At 32.3% G+C, this 12284-nt stretch overlaps 2 protein-coding genes across 2 annotated transcripts; one reads left to right on the forward strand and one right to left on the reverse strand.

Moving 5' to 3' along the window:
- Nucleotides 1-1400: 1400 nt before the first annotated feature.
- On the forward strand, nucleotides 1401-4726 carry LOC119614851 (radial spoke head protein 4 homolog A). Its single transcript, XM_037970955.1, has 3 exons — nucleotides 1401-1853; nucleotides 1909-3032; nucleotides 3979-4726. The coding sequence occupies exons 1-3, from the start codon at nucleotides 1528-1530 to the stop codon at nucleotides 4704-4706; spliced, it is 2178 nt and encodes a 725-aa protein (XP_037826883.1). The 5' UTR covers nucleotides 1401-1527; the 3' UTR covers nucleotides 4707-4726.
- Nucleotides 4561-12003, reverse strand: LOC119614852 (L-threonine ammonia-lyase). The gene is given in 7 exon segments (XM_037970956.1): nucleotides 4561-4945; nucleotides 5008-5230; nucleotides 5286-5578; nucleotides 5636-6086; nucleotides 11404-11439; nucleotides 11441-11472; nucleotides 11596-12003. Coding segments are annotated over 7 exon segments (1449 nt in total). The 5' UTR covers nucleotides 11869-12003; the 3' UTR covers nucleotides 4561-4804.
- Nucleotides 12004-12284: the final 281 nt, after the last annotated feature.

Consider the following 12284-nt stretch of genomic DNA (forward strand, 5'->3'; position numbering starts at 1 on the left):
AATATCTGCAACGAAGTAAATACTCTAGACTGAATTCTCATGACTCGAGCACACAAATAGACAGAAATAACAGTTATAACGCAAAACGAGAATTTTGATAACATTATTAAACTAATTTCAAACTTTGAAAGAATTGCGAAGTCAAATGTCCAACAAAATACATCGTTCTTAATGAAACCCCCTATTGGTAAGATAACTTTCTTTGTATTTTGAAAATTTAGCTGCAGTATTTTTCAAATTTACTTTCTTTGTTCAATAACTTTTGCATACGTTTGGAGAATTTTTGTTTAAATGGTTATTTGCACTTGTATTTTTTTTAATGTAAATATTTACAATTTCAAAAATATATTTTTGTTGTCAAATAATCATAGATAGATCATATGACTTTTTGCTAAATGCAAGTGCCTCCTATTTTTCAGTTTTCATACGCCGAAATGTCAGTTAAATTATTATTAGTAATACAACATGCATATCGATAATATCAGAATTTTCATATAGTGTATTCTTTAAAGGCAGATATGAAAAACTGCTGTCAAATCAGGGACTGAGTAATTAAACTCATCATCGAATGAGTATCGAAAAGGATTTGAAATAAACTATTCTTTATCGATATACCATCGAATAATCTGAAATAATAGATCACTCGTAGACCAAGAGAGTATTTAGTTTCTTGGACAAAATATTATTAACTGATTTTGTCCATGAGGGTTATACGGAAGGTACGTGAAACATGACAGGAGTTATATAAAAGGTATTCTGATGAATTATATTACAATCTTTACAAAATGTGTTCACTCGGCAGTAGTCGGCACCGAAAGAGCGAATGTAATAGCTTTAAAGGCAGGGGAGCTCGAGGTAATTAATCTGAATTAATCTCCAAAGATCCTATGGGGTGATCCTAACGAGAGAAGGTCGAGAAGCCTCCTCAAAATGAGAAAGTCTGAGGTTAGTATAAATGTCAGTCCGATAAATCCCAAAATTATGATGAAGGTACAACGAGTATATTATAATATATCAGAAGACCCCAATAATCCGGACTGACTGGGCAAAAAAACTTAGATATAAGAAATCAGATCAATGGAAATTTCTAACAAAACCGACAAAAACCTTCTTGCATTTTAAAACGACAAGATGACATTGCATTTTCTCTGATTTACATCACCAATACAACCGCGAAGACAAGCCAAAATCTATATAAGTCAAACATTATTTTAAGTTGATCATATACTTATGTATATTGAGTCACACAGACTTTACTCACTGATCCAACTCAGATAATAATTTGTATATCCAAAAGATGAGGACAACATCAATTTCGTCATTCCTTTTGTTGGACCTCGAAATGCTAGTCGTATGCCCCACAAAAGAAATTGGAAACCAAATACTTTTTATGGGTGTAACTTCCCTTTCCCTAAAAATTTATTACAAAATAACTCTACATAATCTAGTACAATTTCTTTCAAAATTACAATTTATTTTAAATCAAAACGAAAAAGTTTTCTTAACAAAATATAATTAAAAATCAACATGGATATAGATAATAATATATCATGTGATGATTTTCTATTACCAAATACATCCAGTACAATTCCAACAGGCATAGATTACCCCTGTGCTAAGAAAGCTGAAAACATCAAAAATCCTTCATTGCAAAAATCACCAGGAAAATGTGAACCTCCTCCAGGTCTTTATATGATCAGCAGCAGTTCTTCTTCCTCAATGTCGAGTGGCTTGATGTCACAAGACTATCGACCGACTAAAGAGCAACCAGTGAAGACACCAAATATTGCTTATGAATTAGCGGTAGCTAAATCTATAATGCAGCAGTACTCCTCAATAAGTGGCGATAATCTGTAAGAGTACCTTAGCTTTTTACAAATACTTCCTTTAATCACTATTTTAAAATAGATTTGATCATCTGTCCGATGTTATAAAACGTGTCATTGATGAACGTCCACCCAATGTTATTGATTTCTTCGAAGAATTTAGTCGTAATGTACGTGAGCAAAAGTTTCACCTGCCAGAACGTTTTCCTCCTCATGCAGTTTTCGAAGAAAAACGAATGTATAAGGTGGCGAAGAAACAATTAATATCTATGAAATTGCCTTACCCCGATGACTCAATGATCCAGGCTGCTGCTGAAGATGATCTGGAAGAAGAACATGCTAAAACGGAAGATATAAAATTGGAACTTAAGCAAGAACCGTTAGGGAAATTTCTCACTTTCAATGAACGAGTACAACATTTACAATTCTTTTGGAATCAATGTGGTTTCAGCATTAGTAACGAAGATATTTTTCAATTAGCCTGTTCTATGAATCGTTTACAAACCCATCCCTCTATAATGCAGTGTCGTTTTTGGGGCGTGATTAATGGCTTAAAAGCTTCGTACTATATCGTTGAAGCCTCGCTATCCAACGAAGAGTATGAATCTCGTTTACTGCAAATGGATAAGGAAATTCAAGAGAATCAACGACAAGACCATAAAGAAAGTTTAACGTATCAAAAACAATTTTCACACATTGGGCCCGAGTTGACACCTGGTGCTGTGGGCTGGGAAAACCATCCAGAGGAGGATTTATTTAAAATGAAAGCTCATGGTGTCCCCATACCTTTGGTGAAAGCTGTAGAAGTCTTTGATATTCCACCAGAACCTATTGGCCAAGGTCTAAATCGTTATTCTTATTTTGTGGTCAATTCTTTATCGAATGAATGGATTGAGCTGCCAATTGTGACACCAAAACAAATTTCACTTTCTAGACAAATTAAAAAATTTCTAACGGGAGATTTAGAAGCAGACTTCGTTTCATATCCTTGTTTTTGTGGCAAAGAAAAACACTATTTAAGAGCATTAATAGCTCGTATAACGGCTGGAACTTATATAGCTCCCAAGAATTATTATCGTAAGATGACAAAGAAGGAGAGACGTTTATTTGAGGGCGTAGATGACGATGAAGCAGAGGACGAGGAAGAAGAAGAGGAGGAGGAAGAGAATCAAATGGATGAAGAGGAAGAAAATGAAGGAGAACCGGGTATGTAGGATAGATATCGAAATTATTCCACAGCCCAACAAAATTTGAAATAATTCAAACCCCTGAGATCTAATTATAGTTTCTAAAGAACGGGGCTACGTTAAATCTGGCCAATTTCTCCATCAGACAAGATTTTCAAGATATCATGTCCTAAATTTAAGATAAGTTTTTGGCCATATATTTATGACCAACATATTAAAAACATGATATAATGGAGAAATGACTCCAGATTTGGATTTAGCCAAAGTACACTTTGGTCTGTGGGTGAAATAAATGTTGTTCCAACAAAGAAATATTGGGATTACAGAAATCAAAGACAAGAGATTTTAAAAAATATGACGCGTATGTGATAAATTTAAGAATATTGATTCTCTACGACTTTCCGATCAAAAGATCTCATAATAATAGTTATTGCAAGGTCTGTTGGTGACCAAATCGCTTTATGTTTATTAATAATATGTGTTAAGATTTATATATTTCTCGGATTGTTCTGATAAACTCATCTATAATATAAATAATTTAAACCTGAAAATAGTGCAGGCCCTAGGCAATCTCATGAAGGCCAAGCTCATTTGAGAATATGTTTTGAACTCTCAATTTAGACTGAGATTGTGTCGTTTTTGTAGACAACGTAATCCGTATTTCGATTTGAAAGAAAAACATTTATAGGTACCAAAAGCGAGAACGACTTCTCGGAGTTGTGCTCAGTCTGTAATACTATGTTCCATATTCTACCCATATAAAACTAAAATTGCTGAACCTATCCTTCAGCACATTTCACTTTCTTATTCTTTAGTCAACCTCAAAGTTCTCAGAGCCTGAAATATTTAGAATATATTCACACCATTTATATCCATATCCCTCTAATTTATTGTTTTCTTAAAAGTACCGACAACAACAACTATAGTAATCATCCGAAAAGACTAATCTATTTTTATAATTGCAGATAACGATATTGTTTTATTGAAAAATGAAAAGTATGATTCATCAATACCACTCAACTCTTTAAACAATACCGAAAAATGGGTCCATGTACGACCGAATATATTGCAACAAGGACGAATCGTTTGGTATAATGAGGAGAAAGCACAAAGAGAAAGAGAAAAAGAACGTAAACGTTTAGAAAAATTACGTTTACAAGAAGAATTGGGAGAAGATGAAAGCGAGCACGAAGAAGATGACGAAGAACCCGAGGGCGAAGATGAAGAGTTAGAGGTACAGGCTGAAAAAGGACCAGCCATATTAACATCTTGTTCTCGAGATGTTAGCAGTGAAATGTCAGTAGCTTGGACCGGACGTTTTACTAGTAAATTTACCAATCAAAATGAACGTATTCTTATAATGAAATCAAACATCTGGCCTGGAGCCTCAACCTTTATCTATAAAGATCTGTGTGAGTCTATATATTTGGGATGGGGTCATAAATATGTATCACGTAATATGTCATGGAAACATATGACCGCTATAGCAGACGAATATCAACATAAAACAGAAGATTTTATTGAAACCATCGATCCCAGTGTAGAAATGGAAGAGGCTTATCAATTGAGTTTATTAAAGAAAGAATTAAAATTTAAACAAATAGATGATTATGAGGAACATGAAGCCATAGAATCAACAGATGATGATAAAGAAGATGAGGATGATGATGACGAAGATGAAGAGGAAGAATAGTTAAAGCTAATTTTTACATAAATATTAAATAACTTTTATGAATATATAAAATTTTTATAAATAATATGTATAACTGTTTTAAAACTTGGACTAGTCCTTTACTTTTTGCCTTGGGCGAAGAGCTGAGCATCAATAGCCAAAGGTATTTCGGAAAATTGTACCTTGGAGTAAATTTCCTTTAACTTATTTTTCAATTCCATACTATGGGCCCAGTCTAGGGTCTCACAAATTACTTTAACCTTAAAATTAAAATCAATTATTAATTATGAAACGATTAAATAATAAGGTATGAAATTTTTACCTCTACAGTATAAATATCCTTTAACCAAGCACGTTCATGCATAATATCTTTAATGGACACACCCAAAGAGTGAAGTATTTCGCACAATTCATGAATACCACCAGGTCTATCAGTAACTTCCACATTAAATTTCACCAAACGGCCCTCAGCGGCTAAACCTCTTTCAAGACAACGACCAAAAACAGTGGTATCGATATTACCACCACACAATAATATCACAACTCTAAAAATAATAAGGTTATTATCTCAATTTTTAAGTTATTCCAAAATAAACCTACTTTTTGCCTTGCAGTTCTGGTAGTTGACCAGCTAATATAGCGGCCAAACCAGAGGCTCCAGCACCTTCCACCACACATTTTTCTTCTTCCACCAAACGTAAAATAGCCAAAGCAATCCATTCCTCTTGTACCACCACCATTTTATCAATTAGTGGCACAGCGGTAACATAAGCATTGTAGCCCACTTTTGGAACTGCCAAACCATCAGCCAAAGTATTTTTAATAGGTGTATGAATGGGACCATTGTTTTCCATAGCTCTTGAAAAACTGGGACATTTGGCAGATTCGACGCCCTGAAAATAATACAATATTATAACTGATCTTTATTTATAAATCTCTCAAATACTTACAATAACTTTTGTTTTCGGTGACAGGGCTTTAACAGCAGTAGCTATACCTGCAATTAAACCACCACCTCCAACGGGTATTATAACAGCATCTGGATTTGGTACTTGTTCCAATATTTCCAAACCAATGGTACCCTGACCAGCCATTATATGAGGATGATCGTAACCGTTGATATATAATAAACCCTTTTCTTTGGACATTTTCATGGCCCAGGCCTTAGCTTCAGCCATATCCTTGCCTTCAACTACCACATTAGCTTTATAGTTACGACATTTTTGAATTTTCATAATAGGTGCTGCCTTAGGCATAACAACTGTAACGGGTATATTCAACTTCCAGCCATGATAACTGAGAGCCTGTGCATGGTTTCCAAGTGAGGCGGAAATTACTCCCACTTTCTTTTGTTCTTCGGTTAGGGACAATAAAGCATAACGGGCTCCTCGCTCTTTGAAACTGTAATGTAAAGAAATAACAGTTGTGACTCGAATTTCATAAAGTTCCTAGGATTCAGGATTTTAAACCGATAAAATCCATTTTAAATTAGAAAAATTGTGACCGATTGGTCTATAATTTACCATAGCTCACATATAAGGTTCAATTCCAAAAATCAAATAACCAAATATGTATAATAATCAATAACCATATACCACGAAGATTATTTTAATAACTCATAAACTAATAATGATATCGGTATAAAATTCTACTCGAATATGTTTTGTACATAAACAAATCATTCTGTGAAATTATTTCCGGATTGACCCATAATTGGTTATAGCTCTCATATACATAAAGCCCACTTCCGAAAATCATTTAATCGTAAATAACTCATGAAATAACGATATCGTGATAAAATTTTACACGAATATGTTTTGTATACATATCGGATCGGTCCATACTTGGACATAACTGTGTTTTTTATATAAAAATCATTCAAAGAATTTTTTCGTATCTGTTTACAATTGGTCATATATATACAATTGGTCATATATATATATATTATATATATATATATATATATATATATATATATATATATGTACATAAGAGCCACTTCCAAAAATCACTTAATAGCAATAACTCGTGTCGAACCAAATTAGTCTAGTCTATAGTCTAGTCTGTAGTCTAGTCTATAGTCTAGTCTATAGTCTAGTCTATAGACTAGACTATAGACTATAGTCTAGTCTATAGTCTAGTCTATAGTCTAGTCTATAGTCTAGTCTATAGTCTAGTCTATAGTCTAGTCTATAGTCTAGTCTATAGTCTAGTCTATAGTCTAGTCTATAGTCTAGTCTATAGTAGTCTATAGTCTAGTCTATAGTCTAGTATAGTCTAGTCTATAGTCTAGTCTATAGTCTAGTCTATAGTCTAGTCTATAGTCTAGTCTATAGTCTAGTCTATAGTCTAGTCTATAGTCTAGTCTATAGTCTAGTCTATAGTCTAGTATAGTCTAGTCTATAGTCTAGTCTATAGTCTAGTCTATAGTCTAGTCTATAGTCTAGTCTATAGTCTAGTCTATAGTCTAGTCTATAGTCTAGTCTATAGTCTAGTCTATAGTCTAGTCTATAGTCTAGTCTATAGTCTAGTCTATAGTCTAGTCTATAGTCTAGTCTATAGTCTAGTCTATAGTCTAGTCTATAGTCTAGTCTATAGTCTAGTCTATAGTCTAGTCTATAGTCTAGTCTATAGTCTAGTCTATAGTCTAGTCTATAGTCTAGTCTATAGTCTAGTCTATAGTCTAGTCTATAGTCTAGTCTATAGTCTAGTCTATAGTCTAGTCTATAGTCTAGTCTATAGTCTAGTCTATAGTCTAGTCTATAGTCTAGTCTATAGTCTAGTCTATAGTCTAGTCTATAGTCTAGTCTATAGTCTAGTCTATAGTCTAGTCTATAGTCTAGTCTATAGTCTAGTCTATAGTCTAGTCTAGTCTATAGTCTAGTCTAGTCTAGTCTAGTCTAGTCTAGTTCGTCTGTCTAGTCTAGTTCTAGTTAGTCTAGTCTAGTCTAGTCTAGTCTAGTCTATAGTCTAGTCTAGTCTATAGTCTAGTTTAGTCTAGTCTAGTCTAGTCTAGTCTATTAGTCTAGTCTAGTCTAGTCTTAGTCTAGTCTAGTCTATAGTCTAGTCTAGTCTATAGTCTAGTCTATAGTCTAGTCTATCGTCTAGTCTAGTCTAGTCTATAGTCTAGTCTATAGTCTAGTCTAGTCTAGTCTATAGTCAGTCTATAGTCTAGTCTATAGTCTAGTCTATAGTCTAGTCTATAGTCTAGTCTATAGTCTAGTCTATAGTCTAGTCTATAGTCTAGTCTATAGTCTAGTCTATAGTCTAGTCTCTAGTCTAGTCTATATTCTAGTCTATAGTCTAGTCTATGTCTAGTCTATAGTCTAGTCTATAGTCTAGTCTATAGTCTAGTCTATAGTCTAGTCTATAGTCTAGTCTATAGTCTAGTCTATAGTCTAGTCTATAGTCTAGTCTAGTCTATATTCTAGTCTATAGTCTAGTCTATAGTCTAGTCTAGTATATATTCTAGTCTATAGTCTAGTCTATAGTCTAGTCTATAGTCTAGTCTAGTCTATATTCTAGTCTATAGTCTAGTCTATAGTCTAGTCTATAGTCTAGTCTATAGTCTAGTCTATAGTCTAGTCTATAGTCTAGTCTATAGTCTAGTCTATAGCCTAGTCTATAGCCTAGTCTATAGTCTAGTCTATAGTCTAGTCTATAGTCTAGTCTATAGTCTAGTCTATAGTCTAGTCTATAGTCTAGTCTATAGTCTAGTCTATAGTCTAGTCTATAGTCTAGTCTATAGTCTAGTCTATAGTCTAGTCTATAGTCTAGTCTATAGTCTAGTCTATAGTCTAGTCTATAGTCTAGTCTATAGTCTAGTCTATAGTCTAGTCTATAGTCTAGTCTATAGTCTAGTCTATAGTCTAGTCTATAGTCTAGTCTATAGTCTAGTCTATAGTCTAGTCTATAGTCTAGTCTATAGTCTAGTCTATAGTCTAGTCTATAGTCTAGTCTATAGTCTAGTCTATAGTCTAGTCTATAGTCTAGTCTATAGTCTAGTCTATAGTCTAGTCTATAGTCTAGTCTATAGTCTAGTCTATAGTCTAGTCTATAGTCTAGTCTATAGTCTAGTCTATAGTCTAGTCTATAGTCTAGTCTAGTCTAGTCTAGTCTAGTCTAGTCTATAGTCTAGTCTAGTCTATAGTCTAGTCTAGTCTATAGTCTAGTCTAGTCTAGTCTAGTCTAGTCTAGTCTAGTCTAGTATATAGTCTAGTCTAGTCTAGTCTATAGTCTAGTCTAGTCTAGTCTATAGTCTAGTCTAGTCTATAGTCTAGTCTATAGTCTAGTCTATAGTCTAGTCTATAGTCTAGTCTATAGTCTAGTCTATAGTCTAGTCTATAGTCTAGTCTATAGTCTAGTCTATAGTCTAGTCATATGTCTAGTCTATAGTCTAGTCTATATTCTAGTCTATAGTCTAGTCTATAGTCTAGTCTATAGTCTAGTATATAGTCTAGTCTATAGTCTAGTCTATAGTCTAGTCTATAGTCTAGTCTAGTATATATTCTAGTCTATAGTCTAGTCTATAGTTCTAGTCTATAGTCTAGGTCTATAGTCCTAGTCTATAGTCTAGTCTATAGTCTAGTCTATAGTCTAGTCTATAGTCTAGTCTATAGTCTAGTCTATAGTCTAGTCTATAGTCTAGTCTATAGTCTAGTCTATAGTCTAGTCTATAGTCTAGTCTATAGTCTAGTCTATAGTCTAGTCTATAGTCTAGTCTCTAGTCTAGTCTATAGTCTAGTCTATAGTCTAGTCTATAGTCTAGTCTATAGTCTAGTTCTATAGTCTAGTCTATAGTCTAGTCTATAGTCTAGTCTATAGTCTAGTCTATAGTTCTAGTCACTAGTCTTCGGTCTATAGTCTAGTCTATAGTTCGTCTAGTCTAGTAGTCTAGTCTATAGTCTAGTCTATAGTCTAGTCTATAGTCTTAGTCTTATAGCTTAGGTCTATAGTCTAGTCTATAGTCTCGTCTATAGTTAGTCTATAGTCTAGTCTATAGTCTAGTCTATAGTCTAGTCTATAGTCTAGTCTATAGTCTAGTCTATAGTCTAGTCTATAGTCTAGTCTATAGTCTAGTCTATAGTCTAGTCTATTAGTTCTAGTCTATAGTCTTAGTCTATAGTCTAGTCATAGTCTAGTCTATAGTTCTAGTCTATAGTCTAGTCTATAGTCTAGTCTATAGTCTAGTCTATAGTCTAGTCTATGTCTAGTCTATAGTCTAGCTATAGTCTAGTCTATAGTCTAGTCTATAGTCTAGTTCTAGTCTAGTCTAGTCTCTAGTCTAGTCTATAGTCTAGTCTATGGTCTAGTCTATAGTCTAGTTTATAGTTCATTTTATTCAATTTTTAAGTCTAGTTCATTATATAGTCTAGTCTATCGTCCAGTCTATAGACCAGTACATATAGTCTAGTTTAGTATATAGTCTAGCTGTACTCTAGTCAATTCTACAGTCTAGTCTGTAATCTAGTCTATAGTCCAGTCTTGTCTTTAATCTAGTCTAGAGTCGAATCTATAGTCTAGATGAGAATTTTTAAAGGATAACATTAACTATGTTCTAACCGATATGTTAAAATAAATTTACAAAAATCCTTGACATTTTCTAATCATAAAAAGAACACCCATTACTATTTTCGAATATTATCGCGTGATAAGACTAATTTTTACGATATAATAATTATACAAAATGTCATATTATTTATTGATATACATAACGATAAGATCGACTAAAATATTTGAAATGGACTTTCACTTGAAGAAAAATTTTAAGTGATAAAAAAACTAAAATAGTATTTTTTAGATAATATTTATGACATACATACGTACAATATTTTGCTAATAAAATCTGAATATTTATAATGTCACAACTTGAATAGAAATACAAGCATAAAAATTCGTATTAGAAATTTATATTAACCATTAAATGCATTTTGTACCATTTACGGTACATAAGCTCAAATCTATCAAATTAAAGATTAAAACTTTCATTTAAAATATGTCTTATCCCACCAACAATTTGTATTAAGCCTCAGTAAACCGATGAAAATGTCGTATACTATATATTCTCAAAACTAGGTCGCAGAAGGGACTTGCAAAATTAGAAAAAAGTAAATATTATTTTTTTATATAGATGTGACCCGGATATAAAGTAAACTGACACTCGATTTTCGAGTCTAAAAATCTTGGAATTATATAAGATGTTATATTCAAAATACGTCAATTCTATAAATTTTAAAATTAAACTTATTAATTAATTTAAGTATATCACTTTTGACAAATTATATTTGTTCAAACATTGATTAATAAACAAAATTATTTGGAATTTATTTTCTTTTCAATTTTAAAACGCAAACAAAATAAAGAAAACCTTTGACCTGTAAAGATAATGCAAATAATTCTATTAATTAATCTGCATAATACTGGAATATTTTATAGAAAATACTATCGGTATTTATAATATACATTCACTAGACTGTAGCATACATTGAACTAACTATACCCATAATTAATAAATACATGGACCGTTTTATCAGTTTTTTTAGTTTATAAACATTAAATAAAAACAAAAGTCTGGCGGTACTTATAGCTAAACTGAAACTTTTTCTAAAATAAAAATCACGTGAAAGAATATTTAATTTAGAAAAATAATTAGAACAATAAAATAATACGCAATTTTAAAGAAAAATAAAAGCAGATATTATATAGAACTTTGTATTACCTGCCAGTATATTGCAAGAAATCTTTTTTAAATATAATCCATGCCATAGGAATCCGAAGTAGTAGAGCGCTAAAAATAACATTGGAAACAAATTAGTAAACAATTGAAATTTAGGACCTAAATCAGAAAATAGTATGGATGTTTTTATTCAAATTATAATTATTATAATTTGGGTCTGAATATTTAACTTACCGGACATGGCGTCCTTTCTACACCATCCTTAATTAGAAATGCTGCCGATGTAATATCATGGAATGATATTTTCTGAGGCTGTTTAGGATCACAAAATGGATCCAAAATTTCATCATTTCCCTCGAATACTTTGGGTACAGTTGTGTTGTGATTAGGTGTTATTGAAAAACCATTACTATTGGTTTCTTTAGTTGGGGGCTTGGCAACATTTGTTGCTTTAGCCTTGCCATTGGTAGCAGCAGCAGTATCTACACCGTTTTGACCACTTGACATTTTTCTTTAAATTTAATTTCGATTTTTATATTTCTTGCACTTCAAATATATTTTTTCTTTTTAATTAGCTGTCGGATTAGGAATTCAGCCTTTACTGTTACGATTTAAGAAATAAACTGAAAAATATTGTTCATAATTCTTTAATTGTTAACTTAAGATTTTGTTGTTTTAATGTTTGAGTGATTTCAAAAAGCAACAAATATAATACAGGAAATCACACTGTTTTTAACCCATGCTGGGGCGATGAGTTTTTTTAATCTGATTAAAAGATAGTGGACATTTAAATTTGTTGGAAAATTTAATTTTTATACTAACAATATTGATAGTTCCGAATAATTTGAGATACACCAGTCCCACGCCTGGGTCTTTAACGACAGATACTGAACCGATATAAGCCACCATTTTAATTAAACATT

Source organism: Lucilia sericata, unplaced genomic scaffold (genome assembly GCF_015586225.1).
Source record: "Lucilia sericata isolate MDLA Ls3-8-SP2 unplaced genomic scaffold, ASM1558622v1 Contig003536F_arrow, whole genome shotgun sequence".
Classification (NCBI taxonomy): Eukaryota; Metazoa; Arthropoda; class Insecta; order Diptera; family Calliphoridae; genus Lucilia; species Lucilia sericata.

What these genes read in the sequence shown, in the direction of transcription:
- LOC119614851 (XM_037970955.1), top strand. Translation starts at nt 1,528, where the DNA reads ATGGATATAGATAATAATATATCATGTGATGATTTTCTATTACCAAAT. An exon ending in TCAATAAGTGGCGATAATCT is followed by an intron (nt 1,854 to 1,908) that starts GTAAGAGTACCT and finishes ATTTTAAAATAG; the next exon opens with ATTTGATCATCTGTCCGATG. An exon ending in AGAAAATGAAGGAGAACCGG is followed by an intron (nt 3,033 to 3,978) that starts GTATGTAGGATA and finishes TTATAATTGCAG; the next exon opens with ATAACGATATTGTTTTATTG.